Source organism: Leucoraja erinacea, chromosome 33, assembly GCF_028641065.1.
Source record: "Leucoraja erinacea ecotype New England chromosome 33, Leri_hhj_1, whole genome shotgun sequence".
Lineage (NCBI taxonomy): Eukaryota > Metazoa > Chordata > Chondrichthyes > Rajiformes > Rajidae > Leucoraja > Leucoraja erinaceus.
Genome location: NC_073409.1, coordinates 9,754,408 through 9,778,005, shown reverse-complemented (window position 1 = coordinate 9,778,005; position 23,598 = coordinate 9,754,408). Strand labels below are relative to the sequence as shown.

The 23,598-nt window shown below is 41.7% G+C and overlaps 1 protein-coding gene across 1 annotated transcript in view; it reads left to right on the top strand.

Moving 5' to 3' along the window:
* Positions 1–23,598, top strand: part of tex9 (testis expressed 9) — a 32,589-nt gene that overhangs the window by 4,875 nt on the left and 4,116 nt on the right. The window contains exons 5-10 of the mRNA XM_055660964.1: positions 2,661–2,706; positions 4,258–4,452; positions 13,067–13,143; positions 14,749–14,994; positions 17,264–17,366; positions 22,925–23,098. Coding sequence (XP_055516939.1) covers positions 2,661–2,706; positions 4,258–4,452; positions 13,067–13,143; positions 14,749–14,994; positions 17,264–17,366; positions 22,925–23,098 — 841 coding nt within the window. The remainder of the gene's footprint in view (positions 1–2,660; positions 2,707–4,257; positions 4,453–13,066; positions 13,144–14,748; positions 14,995–17,263; positions 17,367–22,924; positions 23,099–23,598) is intronic.

Here is a 23,598-nt window from a genome sequence, read left to right as displayed (position 1 = left end):
GCACATAGCCTTTCTATATTATTTACAGATTCTTTGTTCTCCTCAAACTTGCTTTCCCATCTGTCTTTGCCTTGTAAAAAATTCATAATACATAATTCCCATTATTATACCAAGACTTGCTGGAACTCCCAGTTGTGAGCTGTTTTAATTTCTATTCCTATATTGATCTTTTTATTATCGGTCTCCTCCATTATCAGAGTGAGGCCACATGCAAACTGGAAGAACAGCACCCCAAATTCCACTTGGGTGGTCAACATCCCAATGGCATGAAATTGAATTCTCCAATTTCAGGTACCCACCCCCCTACTTACCTGCGTTGCCCCCTCCCCACCTCCCTCATATACCCCTTTCTTCCTCGCCCCCATCACCCAGTTTCATTTTCCTCCTCAGTTTGCTCTTCTCCCTATCCCATCCCTTATTTTCCTCTTCCCCTGTTCCCTTTCTACCTGCTGTCCCCCTTTTCACTTTTACATTTGTCGCCATCTCTGCACTCTTTTGACTCCATTTCACCTCGAGTTTTTGTTATCATCTCCACCATCTGCCGATCACCCCTTCTAACCTGCATTCACCTATGACTTGCCATTTCTATCCACACTCCTTTCCCTCATCTGTTTTTTACCAGCTATCTCCCCTCAGGTTTATCAGTCTGAAGAAGGTTACCGACCCAAATCTTCATCTATCTACTTTCCTCCTCCAGGACTTTGCTTTTTGCTCAAAATTCCAGCATCTGTCTCCTGACCTTGCAGTTCACTTGGAGCATGCTTCCATCTCCTTGTGCCCCAATAACCACAGATTTCAGTCCTGATTAGTGATCAAATCCTGTCCTGACATTGATCCTGAACGTTGGTCCCTGCACCCTATAACTCTAGGCCCTGTTATAATCTTACCATTTAAATTTATTTTCTTTCTAACTCTTATTCTTGATATTTTGAGAGTGATTGCAGCAGTTTTATGCTGCTTAATCTAGTCAACCTGTATGTCCTCCTACAGCATTTCATTCTGTAGGCCACAAATGGACAGTAATTGTATTCTCAGCAAATTTAATTATAATACCTTTAATTTTTAGTTCCATTTCATTTATGTTTATAGCAAACAAGTGCAGCCCCAACACAGCCCCCTGTGAAACACTACGTCATTATGTCAACTCCTACCCTTTAGCTTTATGGCCTCTAGGCATCTCTTTATTTAATTGACTGTAATCCTCTTGATTTCATGGGTCATTACCATTGCAATGATTCTTTGATGATATTTATTAATTCATTTTTGAAAATTCATATTATCTATTCTTTCTTTAAATTAAAATACTTGAATTCCTGACCTTTAATTTAAACATTTGTACTAACTGCTTTCATAATTCTCCAATGATTAGTAATTAAACAATAATCAATAATCAAACAATAATATGACTTTTGATGTATACAGTGTCTTGCCTATGGTCTTTGTTTGTTCTTTTGCACTATGTATTGTTCGTGAGATTTGTGATTTGTGATGTGGTATGGATGCACTTTATTACGGTGATCTGTGTTATTAGTGGTATGTAACTAAAGCAGTGTACCATCATGTACCGAACCCAAATACCACCAACCCTGGTTGCGTGGCAAATAAAGATTCTATTCTATTCTATTCTATTCTATTCTATTCTATTTGCTTTTAATTCCTTTGAAACTTTGGTTAGCCTTTTGCCACATTCAAATCAGAGATGTTATTGTTTTATTTCTAGTTTCTTGGTTTGTACATCTTTGGTGATTTCTCTGTCAGAAGTTTGTATCACTTCTTTTGTTTTGCTTTTGTGAATAATAGCTTCCACTAACTGTTCTACGCCCACTTCACCAATTTCCACTTCCTTTGCTAGCTGAGACAAAATACTTACATTGTTTTTCTGCCATTTCTTTGTTCTCTTTTAGAAGTTTTCCCTCCTCCATCTCTCTGACTCACCGAGTGCTATAAAAACTGTCTGTCGCATTTGTGGTTTTGCTGCACTGACTGGGTCACACATTTCTTATCTTCTCTTAATGTACTTATGTGAACTTTTAATGAACTAATTTCTCTCTCCAGCTGTGTGACATTAATTAAATGTTCTAAAAACTAACATAATTGTGAATAATATTGCAGACGTTGTCAAGAGGGGACAGATAATGAAGTTGGCATTTTCCCAGTTTTAAAACAAATATGTTTATATTTCCAGCAAAAGCTTGTTTACAATAATTAATAAGCTTTAATATTTGAAAACAATGTTAAGTGGGTAGGAGGAACAAGTAGAATATGACAAATTATAACTTTTTTATAATTCTAACATAGCAATTAACCATATGAGAATGCACTGCCATCTTCTGTTCAGACAAATCATTAGTTAATCTGCAAAATGTAATGCTTTTGATGAAAGCAAGTAGAAGGTTAAGGTGTATGAGCCAAATACATTTATACTTCTAATGCACCATCCATTAAGTATTGATACCACAAATGTGCTCAGTCCAACAGTTGGTCAAAGATTCAATGCTTTCGAATGCAGTGGATAGTAATAAGTGAGTGTGGTATTCCGAAAAACGCAAGGCATCATGGGATTTGTCAAAGGTCATTCGCCATAAAGAAAAAGCAAACGAAGCGCTGCCTTTATAAACTGTATAAATTCTTCTCTTTATTCATAATTTATGTGTAAAAAGGGTGCTGTATGCCATGCCAGGCGGATACCGAACTCGCTTAGTGGAGGTAGGAGACTGAAGATAAAAGGAATATAATACCGGTAAAAAAAAAAAAAAAATGCACCCGCCCCTTCAAAATTGCACTGAATGCCGGTCTTGTTGTTTTTTGCTCGTGTGTGTTTCGTCATTTGAGATTACTAGCACCACCGTCTCCCTTTAATTTGAGCACAACTTCATTTCTGCACTCAAACATGCTGTGTCAATTGTATAATAATATAAAGTATAGGAATAGCAAGTCGTGTACATAGAAAACCAATGGGGGGGTGTTATGCGAACACACCTACGGGGGCTATAAAAAAATAGCAATGCCCATGATAAAAATAAAGATTTTCACAAGGATACTAAACACAGAGAGCCAGACGTTACAGGTGCAGGGACCCGAACACTCGTAAGTCAAGACAGCAAGATAAGGGGGTAGATAATAGAAACAATCACGCCACGACATTTACACACAAATGACAGTTGAACACAGGAAGATTTCATGGGAAAAAATCACAAAAATGAAGGGGAATATAATGTTGGCCTAGTATCCATACACAGTAATGGCGCAACGAATAAAATGTGTAACGCAACGTGAAAATGATAACCAAGTATTCTTACAATTACACAAGGTTCGCAAACTTAGAAACATTAAGTGGTAATCTTGTATGATTAGGCAGCACTGGGAAAGGAGTTGGGCCACATAGTAGTAGGTACAATCAAACAAACAGGAGCACAAAGAGAAGAAGAGGTTGCACACACACTTTTTCCTTGTGCCAAGAACAGAATTGGGTTCAAGGAATTGCGGAGCATCTTTTGACAAAAGCGTCAACAAAGTACAGACAAGACGAAAATCAGGCAGGCAGTTGACAGATTAGGGAATACTTCAATTTAATTATATTAAGAAAGCAAACGGTAGGGTACCCAGACGACCGGAGAGAACGTTAAGCCCAAGGCCATTAGCAATCGAGGAAGGAGTAAGAAAATAAAATCTTTGCGAACTAACCAATATCAGATGACGGGTGGGCTTCTGGGGCTCTCATGACTAATAACACTTGGGATATTAACAGGAAAAGACCTGTGTTAATTAAAAAGTGAGATGTCCACCGTTAGTAATGGACTCCACAAGGAGGTCGCGGGAATGGGAACCACACTTGAAACAATGGAAGTGGAGGCTGCTATGTATAACCGCAGAGCGTTTGCTTGCCAGTGGCAGGAACACAATAGTACAGAGGCTAAGTTGGACAAAAACGAGATCACGGATACAGGAGCATTCCAACACTAACAATTACGGATAAGGGGAGAGCACAGGAATATATACTGCGTACTAATAAGCCCTAAGTGTAAAATGCTTGCTCTGGGTCGTGAAAACCCTTAGTAGGTGTGGGCCACGATACATGGTCCAAAAGGCGGGGTTGAATGTGGACTACATCACTTTGGGGCTGAGTGCAATGGGCCGGGGCCGCGGCAAGGTGCCATGGACGCGGGCAAGGAATCTGGACTGCGATGCAGAGAGTTCCTTCCGGCCAAGCACAACATAGTAAATTAGTCACTTGCAATGTATTATCTTCTTGAGCAGCATAATTCACAGTGGTACGTTGACGAAGCTCTGGCCAGAAGCCATATGCCTGGGGGACCTAGAGTGGGTAAGGCCCAAGAAGAGGTTGGCGCAACAAGTCGCAGGCCCATTAACGTGGCTGGAACGATGTCGGCCGGGTACGACCCAGAGCAATGGCACATGCCCGCCCTATACAACCTGAGGTCACGAGCAATTGTAAGCCTATTACAATAGAAAAGCAAAAATCAACCAACCGGGTCACCCGATGCAGCCAAGTGGGCGAGACTGGGCGAGTCCATTGAAGATAGCAATGGGGGGCTTGATTCAGCGTCCTGCCTTGCAAACAAACACAAACATATAAAGGTTCCCGAAAAGAAGACCGCGCTCAGGCGCTCGAGGTCTGGAGGAAGGCGACATGCACGCAAGACCGCAACCGGTACCAGGCCCGGGACATAAACGGGAAGCACCCAGTTCTGGGGGTGGTGTGGCGGGCGCGCGTAAACAGCCCTTTGGGTGACAGCGAGCTGAATAAAGAGGGGTCGGCCCAAACGGGGCTATTCCGTCGCGCCAGAGTTCTGCTGCACCCGCTGAGGTTTGCCAGCTGTGGGGGGGGGGAACCCGAAGCTTGCTGGGCGGAATTCATGACGGGGCGAAAGGAGGCCTATGGCACAATACAATACAAGCAAAGTGAACAGCCGGCAACCAAGAGTACTGGCAGTAGGTACAATCCAACCGTGGAAGGTTGGAGAAAAAGAGAAAAGGGGAAGCAGAGGACCTGGAGAACATTGGCATGTCCACCAGAGAAATGCAAGGCATCCAACACAACACACCACCACACATTCCTCTATAGCGACCAGCAGGGCAGGCCTGGAACCATATAAACAAAGGCAGTTCCTCTGCGTCAACAGGCTCGTTGGAATAATGCTGCAATAGCCTGCTTTGGGGGAGCCTTGCTGTGTGTAGTGCGAATAAAAGGCGCTGAGAATGTGGGGGGCCAATGACATGGCCTAAGGGCAGCCACAGGGGGCAATGGCCACGGAAAGCAAACAGGGGACCGAATAAAGTATCTGAGGGTGGGTAGACAACAAGGAAAAGAGGAGGGAAGCCAAAAAAACCCAAGGGGGCACCAACCGAAGGAAGACCCACAAACACGAGATTGCGAGAGGGGGGGGGTAGGAGAGCAGAAAGGACCGCATAGAAGCACATACAGATACACCCCGTTCCTCGTACACCGTGAATCACAGGGCCCTTGGCTATGGAGTCATGGGCTAAGATCGCTCGCAATCACCGCTGATGTACCCATAGCGGTCTTCGAAGTGGACAACCTTTAGTCCCGCTAAAGAGCGAGCCAAGGCCATTCAACACACCGGGGCAACACGGGTCCCAAGTCCCACCACCACACACCGTCCCAGAGTGGAAGCGTACAGAGCTAAAAGGGCGGCCGTGTAGTAACACGCAATATAAATAACACAAGGATAGGCACAGGACCCGGCCCGACTGTCGCAATCCTCGCAATTTTAGGGCGATTCTGTGGCGAATCTAGCTTTCTCTGGAGGTAACCTAGCCACGTCGGATTAAGACACAAGGCTCTAAGCTTACTGCTAGGGATGCCGTACGCCCACAGCAATAAGCTCACGCACGAGGGAATTGAATCCGGCAGGTGAGTAGGCTGAGTGGCATAAAAGGGCACGAACAAACAGGACGCGTAAGACACCGTGAACTAACGCTGATCTCGAGTGGGAGGCTGCAATAAACAAACCCTATGGGCCGCGCAGGCCCGATGCCAGTATCAAAACCATGACGGCGACGCTGGCGGACCCATAGACCTTCCTGGCGTCAACAGGCACATCGCGGGGTGCACACACGGCGACATTGCACGCATAGCGCTCCACGAAGCGACACGAGCCCACGGCCACAGTGAGGCCGACCGCACCCACCAGACCCGAGGAGGTCCCAACTTACACTATGCGCGCGTCTAGCATGAGTAGCGCAGGAAACGGAGGTATGGATCAGCGCACTACGCGCCCGTGCTCCAGCAATACGAGCGCGCTATGCGTACGGAACCAGGCTGCTTGGGCATAGCCGAAGCTACAAGTGGGAGAGCGCGACACAACAGGGGAACACGTGCAAGAGCCGTCCGCGAGAACAGAACGAGCAACAAGTATAATGGGAAGGCGAGCAAAAAAGATAATATCGAAGAGGTTGGAGCACACGGAAGACCGCGCCGCAAAACTGGCCTTGAGTTAGAGAGGAGTACGAACAGCTTTAAGTGAATGACCAACTCCGGCTAATCGGAGGTCAAAATACGACATACGAGCATCAGTCTAGTGAGCCGGGGAGACATAGGTGGTCTCCGGACACCCTATCTCTGCGCTGACAGCACGAAAGCAAGTGAGACACAGGAAGCAGCTTCAAAAGAATCCGTAGCCCTGTAAACACCATGCCAGCGCTGTGTGAAGATGGATATTAGCAGTCGGAATGTGAGAACACCCCTAGGAGATAACAACAGTCGTGCTAAAACAAACACAGCATAGCTGCGGGCCGAATAAAAATTCCGTATGCGTCACAGACACACACAAGACACAATAAAGATCTCCCTCGCGGTCCTGTAACAGCATAACAACGTTGGACTCACTTCTCGCCGACGTTCAGTACTAACGATACTATGTGGCGCTAATTACGCGGGGCACATTCATGTTCCACCTCGCCCGATTAAAATGATTACGCACTCTTGCGAGTGTCAACTGAATCGTCGTTGGGGACAGCGGACACACTCAATACAGGCTCAAACTACGCGGTGTATGTGCGGCTACGCGCAAATCTGCGCCAGAACGGAGGTGTATAGCATGTAAGAGGGAGCGGCGAAGATCTCAGGGGGTGCGCGAACAAGACAGCAGGTCTGTGAAGCAACGTTTGCGATAGGGCACAGGAAGAGGCCGCATGGAGGAGATTATTAAGGCGCAGAGAAGGAGGAAGGTGGCGTCAGGGGATAGGACGAGAGTGCTGGCGGAAGGGATGGGTGCCTGTGCTGCACTGGTCCGGGCGCGAGAGTGTGAGGCGGCAACATTATAATAATTTGCATAGCTCCATACCAACAATGGGTACACAACATAAGGCTGAATGAAACTAGAATATTTGAGCAAATAGACGCCACGACATGGAAGGGCTAGTAAGCCAGCCACTGGAAAGGCAACACAAGTACAGAACGAACATATAAAGCAAAAATACTCAGGGCGTAACAGACTTATGGGTGAAACAATTACAGTGAAAACACAATAGAGAATAATCATCCACAAGTGATAATTTGACTGGGTGTCGCGACGATAGCTAAACGCCCAGAGTGTCGGTCGATTGAAGGATTTGGTAGGTAGAACACGGAAGAGCAAGGAACAAGTGAAAAAAGAGGTGGTGAATTAGTGAGACACAAGGTGGGTGAGGTGGAATACAAATCCCGAGACGTGCTAAGATAACAGGGTCGAAGCAACGTGCCCAGGTGGCGGCTTTAGGGAAAATGGGCGTATCGACACTTGGCCGGGATACGAGGCAGAATCTACCCTGTTGGCAGACGCGGAACGAAGGAACAATCGACAAATAAAGAGCACACCGAAGCGGGAGGGATCTGTTGACGGTCAAGCAACTAGCAAAGATCACTTGAGTGGAGGCTATAATCAGAGGATGTAAGGGATGATCTACCACATAATACGACATCGGGGTCGCCAGAGGGAGAGCCGATAGATTCGAAGTAAAGAGGGGAACATGTATCACTGTGGAGAAAGTTAGGTTGGGAGGCATCTTCAGGAAATTCAAGGCGAAAGACTCCGAGGGTGGTGGTGACAGAATCACGGCTGGGTGAACAATAAGGGGATAGGTATGGGCCGTAAACAATCATGCCGCTCAGAGGGCAATGCAACCAATATACTCTGCTGCCGAGGGAAAGAGAAGACGGATAATTAACTAAAACTTAAAGGAGGGGGGAAAGTGGTGAGCGTATTTCGACGAGGACTTCCAAAGGGAGGACCGGCCGGCGCGGGGGATGCCTAAGTACGCGATTTCCTCCACGAATAGCCTAAAACAGGCCAAGCAAGGGGAACACAAGGCAACATCGCCTGCACTGATAGCTCGTTAAAATACTGATAGTTCCGAGGCTCTGGTACGTAAAGACCGAGGGGAGGGGCAGGGCAGGGGCCTTAAGAAAGGCCTGCACGCACGGGATCGATGACGGTAAACACAGGGTGGGGAAGGGAGGAAACACCCCGAGCATATCTGACATTGATGTTGGGGGCAAGAGGTAGGTGTGGAAGGTATAACTGGAAATGGGATGTAGATAGAAAGAGATTGAACACAGTACTTCATAGACTTGGACTGACAGTACCCAACTGTATATCTAATTTATTAATTGGAATCCCCCCCCCCCACAAACTATGAAGCATCTTGGTGTTCGCGGTCTGCCACGGGCCCGCTCATACTCACACCTGGTTCAAGCCGAACCTTGGTAAGCTGCCTATTTGGGTCTGCAATGGTCTTTCTCATGACTGGACATGTTGCGGGGTTTTCTCCCATATATCAAAAACCTGCTGAGAGGTTAATTGATTTCCGTAAATTACATGAGTGTGGGTAAATGGAAAAAATAATTAAATAGTTGGAGAATAACGCAATGAGATTACCTTGTCGGCCAATGGTAGCCAAATAGCTTCTTGCATCGCTATAAGTAATTATGGCCAAAATTTTTATTTTATATAGCCACCAACCCTTTGTAATTTGTAAGGGATGTAAAGTGAATTAGTTTGAGTTTGTCTTTATTTAAAAAAACTTTCAAGTGCGCATTTGTTTATCACTCTTATTTGCAATTTCATTTATAAATAACAATCAGGACCATATTGTCTGATATTGTAGTATAGCAGAGGGGTTTATCAACACAATACAGCAATAATCTTCGGATCAAGTGGGCCGAAGGAGGACTTCATATAAGTGAGATGTCATTGGGGTCTGTAGAGCAGATGAATTTCTTGGAGTGTGAGTCATAGTTCCCTAAGTGGGTGGTCACAGGCTATAGGATCATCAACGAGGGGCTTCGGTACATTGGCACTTCTTCAGTAGCATACTGAATATCGACAGATAGACACAAATTGCTGGAAGTAAGTCAGTAGTCAGGCACATCCTCTGCAGAAAAAGGATAGGTGATGTTTCAGATCAAACCTTCTTCCAACGGAACATACGGGGTGAGGCGTGGGAGCGGGGTTGTCCGAGAACGACCAGGAACAATTCAGGAGCCGCCACAAATGACCTCGGCATGGCATGTCCATGATCGTCCCCATTGGTTGGCTAGTGAACGAGTTGGTCTCAAGTAAAAACATATGGATAACTGTGGGCCCTCGGGCACCCCCTCGGTTGCGGCCCGGGAGCAAGGCCCGGGTGCCGCGTTTTTTTTGCGGGCACGTCCTCGTCGGCCGTTCGAGAGCCCTGCTCTTCCCCCCATGTTCCTACCCCTGTGGTACTCTCTCCAAGCGCCCTATTAGGCGGGATGTTTCGCTCCAATTTCCCCTTGTCAGGCCCCTTTTTCCCCGGCGGCAATTGAGGCGGCCGTCCACGCAATCGTCCCCGTCTGAATGCCGGCCGCCCGAGTGCCCTCTTGGCCCCGGCGTTCCCCGTCGGCCTCTGCGGCTTTCCCCTGGCGCTTTCCTCTTGCCCCCCCCCTTCGTTGCCCTTTTTCCTCCTCTTTCCCCTTTTTTTTTCCCCCTTCCTCCCCTTCCTTTTTCCCCCTCCTCTTCCCACCTCTGAACCCCCAAGAGCTGGACATTGTTGGAAACACAAATCCGAACACACCTGCTCCCAAAACCGAAGTACACATGTAAAAGCCTAGGTAAGAAGGTGGTTCACCAATCTCGAAACTGGTCACCATATTTTTTTTTATCCCAGAGAGTGCTGCATGACACCCACTTGAGATGTAGCGCCCCAAGCATTAGCTTTTGTCTATCTGATTCTTGCTATAATGTATCAAAAACAGCATCTTGCAGGTCTCTTGACTTCCCTAGTGATTGAAACATAAAAGAGCTGGATTTTGATACGTTAAAGAATGTTGTATATTACATGACGAAATAAATACATACAGTAATACTTTTATTTATCGAGCAGCGTGCACTTTTCAATCCTTGGTGATTAGCTTGCAACAAAGTGCTCGTTTACATCACTAATCATGGACATGGACAAAAGTTAATACCACAACCAAAAATTAACAATCAAAAGACCTAGTAAGGAACAAGACAATGTAAAACGAAAGAAGACAAACATCAAAAACACCACAAACAGAGGATAGCGGAACAAAGCCGGCGAGGGCCATGGGGTCAAAAGCCTAGGTGAGATACAGAAGACATTGTGTGACAGGGTCCGGACGGATTGTGGGTAGGATTGAGTCACCCTGTGCTCACCGGAGGGATGTTGTGAAGCGCTGGAAAGATTGTCCAGGAGAAGTTTATGAGGACTTGTTGACAGGATATGAGGGGGCGTTGACAGAATAGTCGGTGGGAAGTAGTCGTGGGCATGCCCAGTGACTTGTCCTATCTTGCGTGTGCGGCGTGCGGCAGAGAGGATGAATCTATGGGATGTATTACAATAATTGAGCGGAATGGAGATAGGGTAAATGCACAGTCTTTTAAACGAGTAAGGGAATTCAAGATCCAGGACGACATAGGTTTAAGCGGCGCGGTGGGGGAGGGAAAGATTAATAGGAACCTGAAGGGCGATTTTCTCATTGCAGAGAGAAGGTGAGAGGGGGGTAGGGTGGGGAGAAAGAAAGATGTGGAAAAGGGAATAGTGAGGATACGAAATGGAGGGAAGGGAAGGAGACTTAAAGAAAAAACCGAGGAGGGGGGCACATGATGCTAGGGCCCCATTGAGGAAGATGCCTAAAGAAAGATGGATTGAAGTGCACCGGTGCCTATAACAACATTTAAAAGACCTTTGACATAAATACAATAGATAAAAAGATTTGTATGGAGAATGACAGGTGGGCCTCTAATTAGGGCAGATAGTGTAAATGGGTCAATCTTGGTGCCGGCTTTGGTACAATAATGTGATGCCGAGAGGGGCTTATTTAACTCCTGTATGATCTTGGCAATAAAAGCAGGGAGAAAAAAAAGGGTCAAATCAATGACTACCTTTAAAAAGACATATGACTCCGGCAATTAATTGTCTTCAATGAATCCTGTATAAAACTAGAAGTGAATATTAAATAAAAAAATAAAGAATCAGTGAAACCCTTCATAATGAAATGCGACACATTGACCATGTATCTGTTAGATTAAAGATCGGCGATGGGCGAGAGATAATAAGAAAGGAAGGAACGGGGAGGGGGGAGTGCTCTTCCCAACATCTTGTGGTTTCCTTTGCGTGTAAATTCTTTCTGAGGTTTTATCAGCTTGCGTACAGAGCTATGATGACGAAACTTTAAATCATCCTAATACGTGTATGCCTGTTATCCAAGTACTTACGGATTGAAGAATGTGGTAGGGTCGTGAGCTGAGGATTGTTAGCGTGCAAAAAGAGTCAAGTTAACTTTACAGGAATATAATGCCGTTCACACGTGGTCTTCAATTAACTTGGCTTCTCTAACTGTATACTCTTGCTGATGGAGTGACCTAGCGTGTTAACGATGAGAACGGAGTTTGTTTTCTTGGTGTCACGATGAGGATACATGTGGGTTCTGAATAGTAAAAGCCTATGCTGTTGTTTGAAAATGTGGCATTTCTTTATGGTTATCTAATTTCGGGAGGAGATGTTGTGGTGTTGGTAGTAACGTGAGGTAAGAATTAATTGGAGGGGGGGAGGGGGTGGGGTTCCAAACCTCACATAGTACTGGATGTTAAGAATATATTATGGGAAATATGAAATAAAAAACAGAAAATACTGCAAGAAACAATGGCAGAAATAATGGGATATAATCAAATTTGCTGATGTATATGGTACATTGACTAGGGAGGAGCAAAAAAAAAAAACAGAAGTAAATAGATTAACTTTTAAATACTTTTTCACAAATTTAGAAAACCATTGTATTGCCACATCTGCAAATCTTTCAAATTACTTTTTGATGCAAGAAAGCATTGTAAGTCGTTTATCCTCATTGGAAAACATGTACTTTGCAAAATATCTTCATCAAATAATTGTGTGTACAGGACTGTTACAGATGTATGCACCATCAGGATGATGATGGCTCCTATCTACCAGCTTACACTTGTACATTTATCAATTACAATTGTACTGCAGTAGGACTGATGCAAAAACCTCAATTTAAAAATTGTACTGCATCTAATCCTTTCACATTGCCAATTCATATTGAGGAATTGAAATTCACTACTCCTATAATCCTGTTCCTTTTACATCTTTCCATGATTTCCAACATACCTACTCCTCTATTTCCTGCTGACCTAGAAGGCCTTTAATATAATCATATCAAATTGTTGCTTTTTTCCCCCAAAGCTCTGCTTTTATGGGTTCATTTGAAGAGCGTTTGGAGTCATCCTCCCCCAGTATTGCAGTGATGACTCCTAGATCAATAATGCAAAGCCCCTCCTCTACATCTCTCCCTAGCACGCCTGAAATTTCAAACCAAAATTATTTAACAGTGTCTTATGAGTAGTAAAGTGCTTTTGCAGCATTTATTTGCACACTTCTCCTTGAGATTTCCCTGCATCGAGTTCTTAGGCGTTGTGAATATATTTTGTCTGTTGTTAGCTTTAAATACTATCAAATGAAAGACATGATACTGCACATATTGAAATCTTAACTGTATAGTGACAGTAATTGTTTTCTTTTTGTTTTCAATTGTGTACTTTAGAACAAAAGTAAGGTTGGATTCAGGAATGTAGAACAAACCAGACCATGTTCAGAAAGCAAAGGAAAGAAAATGACAAGGTAAAATCTTCTAAACATCCATACCATATATCTGATATAGCACTTAGTGTTCAAAGAGACATGATAAGCAAGATGTTAAATGTGCAGAACCATATTAACAATTACCATTATTTATTTCTATTTAAGTTCCTAGCCAGCTTTGTGCAACCTAAACTAGAACTAAGATTAAGACATAGAGTGTGGCATTCTAAGGCTGCAAGTAATTTTGGGTAAGCAGAGACCATTTAGTGCTTTAAGCCTGTTCTGACAATCAATAAGATCATTGCTGATCATTGATTCGGCTTCAGGTACCATATTTTCTCCCCACTCCTTCATACTTGCAGTTAACTAAAATCTCTCAATCTCAGATTTAAAATCGAATGTGAATTGCTGATCGCAGCAAAATAATTCCAAATTTCTACCACCCTCTGCAGGTGGCAGAGTTCCCTAATTTCTCTTCTGAAAGGCAAACTTTCAGTACTTTAAGACATGTTATCTAGCAATCTAGTGCAATTTTTTCTGCATTGCATATCTGGAAATTTCTGTAATTAAATGCAGTTTAACCATTTTTAAATTGATTTACACTAATCTTGAAATTCATTACAGTTCACTTTTGTACTGAGAAGGCAGCATTCATAATTCAACACTTGGTGTGTTGCCCAGTAAAGTAGCTTGTTGTTCTAAGGAGTATCTGTCAAAGTCATTCTGGAACAACTGTGTTTTCTTTGCACTGCAACAGTTCTATATAAAGTAGGTCCTGGCCTAACAACCTGATACATGCAAACCTCTTTTAACTTTGTAACAGATGTTTCTTTCTTTAAATTTACTTAGTACCATTGTATTCTGTTTGTAAAGTTTCACAATGTAAAAGGAGGAAAAAGGGGCTAAAATTCGAAAATAAACAGAGTAAAGCAAATTATGACAAAATCCTGAATACGAACATATTTTTGTAGTCTAATTACAAACACCTATTAGCTACAAAGAATGTACAGGCCCTTGTTTGAACACCTTTGACTTACAAGACAAAATCCAACTACATTTTAGTAAGACAATTATTCAATAAACTCTGCTGTAAGCTTAGAACATACACATCCACATTTTATTATTATTATTATTATTATTATAGTTTTATTTTGTTTGCGTTTGTTCCAGATTCCTTGTAAAGTGAACCGTTCTTTGAAAAGAGTGCATTGGATTGGGAAAATGTAAAGGGAACTATGAAATGAATGAGTTAATTTGTCAAAATATATCTGACTAGCCAATTATGAATTTTTTAAATACGTGAAATTTGTTCTGGTGCACATCACTTTTCATTCTATAAATTTAAATCAGATCGAGTAAAAATTACTTATGAAGCAGAATGCCCACTGGATCAGAATAATGTTTTATATTTTTGTTTCCATACATTTTTAATGTACTTTAATTAATTTAATGATTCAGCCAACATGGTTTGGGGTGCAATATTTTATCACTTACACCCAAGTGAGCATATTTATTTATTTAATAATAACTAGTATTTTGATGTGTTAATTTGAATTAATTTGGTAATTTGAAATATACCAGTTCAGCAGAAAATTATTTTCTGAACTGAAAAGAGGAAAATAAATGTGTTTTTTTCAATTTCAGTGCTAAACATAAAAGTCTTGAATTACACGTGGCTGATGATGTTGCAGTTCCAGAGGACTTTGCCAATTTCTCCCTTGCTAAGACAATTAGCAAAATTGAAGGTCAGCTGGAGGATGGAAGTCCTGCTGTTGTAGAAGATGTGATAATGCCAGGCGTTGGCAATGAAATGAGCACAGGTGGGTCTGAATGTATTGCTTTGCTCTTTACACTGCACAAGTCAGTTGTTCAAAGCCTCAATTTTTTAAAGTGAAAAGGTATTTTCAATTGGATACATTGATCACAAGCATTTCAGCCACCACGGGTAATGTTAGCAAGAAACATTTGGGTAGAATTAAATATTGTGGAATAAATTTAAATTTGCTGAATGGAGAACTTGGGTCTTAATTTGATGAATTACTAAAGCCCGTAAATTTAATAATATTACAAATTAATTAATATTACAAATATATATCACAAATATAAATAGGAATTAAGAAAGAACAAGAGACTATTTAAGTTGTAGCTCCTGAATTGATAGTATGGGAAAACAGATTTTTAAATTGTATTTTTTAGTAATCAACAAGGTGAACAAGATTTTTAAAATCAGTTATGTTTCTGTTTTGAGGATATAAAAACATGAGAGTAGAGTAGAGTAGGACATGGTCCTGAAATTGAGTAGCAACAGAGCCAATCTGATCTTCAACCTCAGCTATAAGACTATGGCTGGTTTGATATTTGGCCACTTTCCATTCTTATCCCAATAACTCTGATTCCCTGCTCTTTCATCTTCTTTTTACTGCTACTTATATTCTCTTTGTTTCCTTCTCATAATGGCATTAAGTGTTTGCTAGTCTATGATTCTACAAGCACAGTGTGTCCTTTAAAACCTAATTTTATATGTTGGTTTTACCATCTCACCAAAACCTGATCCTGCCATCACCCAATATCCATATTCTTTCCATTCTGTCTTACCTGTTCCTAGCTAAAGAAAACGGAGTCACTTGCTCGTTGTTCATTGTTGCCGTTGACTCCCAATGGTTCAGAACCGGCTGTGGAATCAAATACTCACACCCTTGGGCCCAGATATTTGGGGGGATAGATGAATAATTTCAGCTGAATGGTGAGGCCCAGGGCGCACCTGATATTGGTACTTCAGATTGAATTACCATAGAGCCACAGTCAGCTACCTGGCAAAGTTAAAGTGATGGTTGGCATTTGTGTAATGTGACTGAATTTCTTGGGTCTAAAATGAAAGCTTCCATCAGTTCAGTTTCTTATTAAGTAAGTAAGTTATTCTGCTTCAGTATGATTGATGAAATTAAATTGAAATTCAAATTGTGAAGCTAATCGAGTCACTTGATTAAAAAATCTTTCCCATAATGGCAGTTTTAATGGAATTTAAAATAATAAAACTTTGGAGGATGGTGCTAGAAATGTAATTGGGCAAGTAATTAAGTTAAAGATTGTAATGAATTTGTAAGATCTTGGCGCTTGTACCGAGGATTTTCACCAGGATGTTGCTTGGATTGGAGCATTTTGGCTACTGGGAGAGATTGGATAGTGGAATGGAAGAAGCTGAGGAATAATCTGATGGAGTGATATATTAAATAGTTAGGGGGCGAGATAGTAGTAGAACTGCCTGCTAACTTATTCTGATGCATGCACTAGAATACCTCGATCCCTCTATTATTCATTTACAGCTTCATTTACAGTCTCTCGAATTAGATAAGAATCTGCCTCTTGATTTTATTACCGAAATGTGTAAAATTTCACAGCTCCCCACATTAATTTTCATTTGCCAGTTTTTCACCCAATCACTCTATTTGATCAGAATCACAATATCCTCATAGCAACGTGTCTTTTTTGTCTAATTTTGTATCATCATCCAACTTGGAACCCTTACAGTTTGTTCCCTCTTTCAGGTCATTTGTGTAAATTGTGAACAAATTTGTGGTTGAAGAACCAATTCTGCACTACTGCATTAGACCCTCCAGACTGAATGTTAGCTAACTCGTTGTTTTCTATTTTCTAATATCAGTGTTTCCTACCCTAACTTTATATTCTCTGATTATACCTCCTTATCCCTTACAATCTCCAGGAAAGGTAGACAAGGCCAGTGAATCTATCTTCAGATGCCATACACCATGAAAGAACTACTTGTGTCAACAGTTGCTCAGTGCATCACACCTCCCTGTCAAATGGCTACCAGGACTCAAACCTTGCAACCACATCCTCCCCTGCAACACAGCAAACTCTGCTGAAAGCTTCACACCAATATATTAGAAACTGTGTACATTGTCAGTTATTCAACAATGGCCACACATCATCTTAACAAATTGCTTGACTGTCACTAGCCCAATTTCTCTTGCAGGACAATTGATGTTATTATGTCTGAGATTGATTGATTTTTACAATCCAAAATTACTACGGGAATTTGAGTCATGTGACAAGGTCACAAATACACAATTTCACTGAAAGATAGAACATGCCTAATATGCTAACATTCTACTTCTATTCGTATGTTCTTGCTACGCAGAGGACAAATGAAGGGAGTAGCAGTTAACCAGTTGGGGCAGCTGCATTCCTTCCCCCCCATTGAGGAGACTGTAGTCATTATCTTTGGCGTGGCTATTTCTAAGGTTGTCAACATGGCAGGTCTTAAATCATAGAATTAAATGATATCCTCATTCCTATGTGTTCTTACATTCCACGTTCCTCACACAATCCCTCCTCACACAATCCCTTTTGTTTTAGAAGCTGCAGATAGTGGAAGCAAGCAGACATGCCTTCAACAACCTCATTCAAGTACATTTCTCCTTTTATATCCAAGGACTGTAACTTGCCAGGCATTTATGGAAAAACAATCTGGAAATGAGAGAAGAAAAATCAACAAACCATGTTAATGTGGGGCATTTCACAAAGCTTTTCCAGCATGGAAATGGTAGCCAGCTCCATTTGAGCAGTTCCATACCCATTCTGCCTGAGATGCCAGAGATCTCATCTTCCATTACAGGACAAGGAGAAGCCATCGAATGTCCGAGAGCTACCATGTAAGCTCATATTTCCATCACGGAACTCCAAAATGCTGCAATTCACGTTCAGACTGTTGCTGCAATTCAAGTTCAAAATGGACAGAACATGGAACATACTTTTTCATTGATCTCATCAACTGATCCGTTTATTTTCTTTCTACTTTCACACTTATCTAGATTTCCCTTAAATACATCTTATGAATCATCACAACTACTTCCTCCAATAGAATGGTTTCCTTGGAATGGAGAACTTCCTACTGGAGAAAGTAGTTGAGATGATTCATACGATGTATTTAAGGGAAACCTAGATAACTTTATTTATCTGAATAAATAAGTTTCTCCTAATTCCATTTGGATTTAGTAGTGGCTGGCTATCTTACGCTAGGGCCTTCAATTCTGTTCTGTGGAAACATCTTCACGACATCCACACTGTTCAAATTCATGGATAATTTAAAAGACCATCAACCTGGGAAAAAGGGACACAATGTGTTTAGAAACATAGAAAAATAGATGTAGGAGTAGGCCGTTCGGCCCAATGAGCCAGCACTGCATTCAATATGATCATGGCTGATAATCTAAAATCAGTACCCCGTTCCTGCTTTTCTCCCATATCCCTTTCATCTAGCCCTATCATCTAGCCCTAAGAGCTAAATCTAACTCTCTCTTGAACACATCCAGTGATTGGCCTCCACTGCCTTCTGTGGCAGAGAATTCCACAGATTCACAACTCTGGGTGAAGAAGTTTTTCCTCATCTTAGTCCTAAATGGCCTACCCCTTCATAAACTGTGACCCCTGGTTTTGGACTCTCCCAACATTGGGAACATTTTTCCTGCACCTAGCCTGTCCAATCCTTTAAGAATTTAATGTGTTTATATAAGATCCCCTCTCCAGTCCGAAATACAAGCCCAGTTGAAGCCATCTTTCTTCATATGTCATCCCCCCGGACTTAACCTGGTGAACCCCTACGCTGCACTCCCTCAATAGCATAATGTCCTTCCTCAAATTAGGAACCAAAATGGCACACCAAATACTCCAGGTGCGTCGTCTCAACAACTTTGCAGTAGAACCTCCTTGCCCCCAGTAAACTCTCATCCTCTCTCAGCAATGACACGGCCAACATGCCATTAGCTTTCTTCACTCCCTCTGTAACTGCATGCTTAATTTCAGTGACTGATGTACAAGCACACCCAGGTCTCGTTGCATCTCCCCTTACCCTAATCTTACATCATTCAATAATAATCTGCCTTCCTGTTCTTGTTGCATCAAAGTGGATAGCCTACACCATTTATCCTGCCGATTACGGCAACTATCCATCACCCGCATGCCTAGCATCGCTTCTCGCCGCACAGCTCAACCCAACCTACTTTGTCACAGTCCGCAACACTGCGAGTCCTTTAAATCCTCATCACCGGCATCGCACCTTCGTGAGGTATACCACCTGTATTACACCATAAATCATTGCTTGTGCCCATCCGCAAACATTGGCCATGTCCCATTAGCTTATATCACATACACCTGACATCGTTGATCATGGTGAATTAAGCAGTCGTGGAAAAAACCCATACCTCTGAGGTATGTTGACCCTTGTGTACAACTGCGACTGCAAAAGACTTCTTAATTGTGAATTTGATGTACAAACTTACATGCAATCTGCTCAGTTACTAATCCTAAGTAATGAAGTATATACCATACTGGATAAATAGTGGAAGTTAGTTCCTTGAATAGCCCAATGCTAATCTCTGCCTAATTCATAGTACTTACTAGTGCTCATAGGCACATACGATTTCTGAAAGCACCTGATCAGCTAATGCTGAGGACATGGCGACAAACTCAGGGTGACAGCATTGCCAAGGTACTGCAAATCTCGTGCACGAAAAGTTACAGTATCCTCTCTCTAAGTGGCTGCTTACTGATTATTTTGAGAAAGCCTACTCCTTGCAATAAGTGTGTGGTCCGTGAGATAGCTACATCAAATAAGAGAAAACTCGGCGCGATGTACAGTTACTGTTGGAATTGATCTGGGCCTACATTATTAAGTCATGATCTTACTAGGCATGAAGTGGTTATGAAAGCCAGGGCTATGAAGACGACCCTCACCGGTTTTTAAGTTGTTGATTTGGTTCGTATTGTAGTAACAGTATGAACCACAAACACATACATTTTGTGACGTATCTTGATGTTTGCAATGGGTAATTGCGGTACATAAATGTTGGCTCGAGTTAAGTAACTGCTTTAGTCTTTTTTAGGTAAGCAGGCATATTACTGCCTATGGAATCCGGATCGAACAATTTCCCAGAGTTAGGCCCTGTCCGTTGTCTGATAGCAACATCTGGACTAAAGACCCAGAAGGCCCACATCACAGGAGGAATGGGATTCTATTAGACTAGGACCTCAGGCGCCATGCCACCAAGGACGAAAGTCTACAAACAAGACACGATGTCAGACACCTTTTGCCCGATCATGGAACTAGAGTTCTTTATGCGTATGCACCAAGTCTGTAACAGTTAATGGGTCCGGCACTGTAGTGCGCAGAAGTATCTAGGAGAATTTAATGAAGATTTATAATCAATATGCCGACGAACTAATCTGGATTCAGTGAAGATGATGCGCTGCAAGTAATAGATATACAGAAATACCACAACGCTAGGAGCGTAACACAGTAAAAGGACTTACTTGGCAGCATGTGGCTAGAAAAACGAACGGAGGGGGTGACAAGTTAGTAGGAAGCCCTGTATCTTTTATCTAGGATCTGAGAAACAAATAAGTAACGCGCCAAAAAATCCAACGAAAAAGGCACAACCACCGCACTCAACGGTGGAAGTTAAAAGTGAATTTGGCTTCAAAAGAATCTGCAAAAAAATTCCTGGCAGTTAAAAATAAAAAAGCGCCCCAGTAGGACTACAAAAAAAAAAAAAATAAAAAAGGTTGCAATCATGGTACTATCGCCAAAGGCGTGAATTTTTCCGAAAAAGTGTTGAGTAGTGGATCGCTCAAACAACTAAAAAAAAAAACGCCATCCATCGTGGCCAAAAAAAAACCGTGCCTACTACCCCTGCCTCTATCGAAAGCATACAATGGTAAAAAGGTTGCCCTCGCGCGCTTCAAAATGTCAAGCATGCCGTCATCTATCATCAACTTTTCCCCACAGGGGTAGGCCAGGTCCTCTTCTCACAGCTAACATCTGGCAGGAGACACAGAAGGCCCACATCTCCAGGTTCAGGAATGGATATTTTCCTACAACTATCAGATCCTCAAACCAACCCATGCAACCCAAATCCTAACTCTACAAACAGAACACTATGGACCACCTTTTGTCCTACCATGGTCTTGTTTTCTTATCCAATTTGTGTCTTGTGTTAATGTTTTTGGCACTGTATTCTTTCTATTAGTAATTTAATGCTTAATTTATACATAATTTGTTTTGTGTGTTGACTGTCCAGGTGTCTGTGGTGCTGCTGCAAGCCAGATTTTCATTTGTACCTATACCTCCATTCTTGCACATGTAAAAATAAACTTGACTTGACTTGGTTCTGTTTTTCCTTTATACTTATCTGTAGAAGTTCTTACAATCTGTTTTTAACCTTATCCTTATATTCTGCTTCAACCTTCGTCATTTACTTAATTCTGATGTTTTCTGAATCATAAGGTTTTCTGTTTTTTATTTGGCCATATTATGCATTGATTATTTTGATCCAATGCAACCTTTAATTTCCCTTTATAGCTACACAGAAAAAATAGAGGGATAGTTCAGGACGATGAGAACCAGAATCTGTCAGGGATATACGGTGTATATAACCACTTGACTAGTTCACATCTTTTGCCTTAGAGATATATATTACTTGTAAACAATTTCTTAATGTCAATAAAAGTTAGCCAGTGGTTGTTTATTGTTATAATTTTAATGTTGATCCCAATCTATCATAGACGCCTCGTGCATCTGTAGTTTGCTTTATTTGGACCTATTTGAACTAAATCACTTCCAATCTTCACATAAGATTTTTTCATATCATGATTACTGCTCCCTGAAGACCCCAGATCATAGATTAACCCTTTTTCCTTGTGCATTACTGAATCTAAAATAGTTTGTTCCTTTGTAGGTTCCTCAACACACTGATTTAAAATAAAACCTCTTGTGAATTCCATTGGCCACAGTATTTCTGTTGCTTTTGGATTTAGATCAGTAACAAATATAAGCGTAAAAAAAGGTAGATGGAGTTTAATATGAATAACAGTGATGTGCTGCACTTATGGAGGCCAAATGTAAGGGGGGAAGTCGCTCCACGGTTACGGCAAGACCCTGACACTGCATTGATGTATGAGGGATCTTTGGGGTTCCAAGAGATGATGTTCAATACTATTGTATCAAGAATTGATCTATGGGCTGATAAATTGGCAATGCATTAACATACAGAGAAAGAGTACTCAAGAATATCAGTGTGAGTAATGTAATATGGCCTGTTTATCATGCATCTGAATAGCATTTAAAATAGAGAAAGCTAATTTAATCAGAATACTTGATATACACTACATAGAAATGTGGTTTAAATTTGCGATGGTATAGTTATGGACCATTGTTGCCCCACCACAAATTTTAATATATCAGACCTTTGACATATGAGAATTCTGGGTTAAAGGCTTGGATAAACATCCATCGTGACCTCACTGACCACAAATTTTCAATATATGCCACTAACATTTAAACATATTGAGGCATTCTGAAAATCATCGGCCACATTCTGGTAGATGTTAACTGAATGATGGCAAATTCTTGACACATTTGCCCGACTGACAGGTTTATTTAACAGGCAAACTCTGGTTTTCACAAGAATGGTTTATCTTGGTGTGAAAATATCCTGCATGCTTAATCAGTCTTAGCATTCTGCACTTTAGCTGGCAAATTCTGCCAACCGGAATTTCAACTTGTTGTGATTGATCCAGTCTAGCAATCACCTGGTTCTCATGTCCGACGAGAGAAAATTAACCTGAAATGTTAACTCAGCTCCTTTCTCCATAGCAACTGCTTGATCTGCTGAGTATTTCTAGTTTCTTCTATTTTTATTTAATTAATTTGATGGTGATTGTGGGTTGAGTGACCATTTCAGTTGACAGATTTTGGATAAAGTTATCTTTTTGATATTTCACAGTTTTTACCGTTGCTTAATAGGATGATGAAAATAATACCTTGACTAGCCATGTAAAGGAGGTAGAGGAAGAACGCATCCGATTACAAAAGGCAACGAACATCCAGCAGTCTCAAATTGAGAAATATAAAAGCCTGGCTGAGGAGGCACAAAAGAAAAGTGATGGTTTACAGCAACAAGCGCTCGCTTTGCAAAAGGTATATTTCATACTATAACATTTAAGTAAACTGATCCATTTAAATTGTTGCATTTCTACAAACATTGTGGATGGGCTTTGTAGCTCCTGATAGCTACACAAGGCAGCAATTGATCTGTTTCATAGGCCTTAATGATTTGCTCATATTGGCCCTAGAGTGAAAATCAAAGTGATTCCATCCCACTTGCATGCACAAGTGTGAAAGGCCACATAACATTTAATAAAAGTACAGTCAATTTGGCAAATTAAATTGGCATTTAAATTCCACACTTCGGATTACTATCTTTTCAGACCTTCTAAGTTATCGGTTCATTTGCTAAAACTTTATTATTATTTCCCTGAGATTTGCAGACTACGCTTAATTTACTGCTACTTATATTAATAGAATGGGTCCAATTTTTTTAAATCGCAGGTTCCAGAACGTCCTGGAAATTTTTGTCGCTTTTATTTGTCCAAGGAGTGCAGGGCTCTTTAGCCCTTTTTTGTCCTTATCCAGTATAC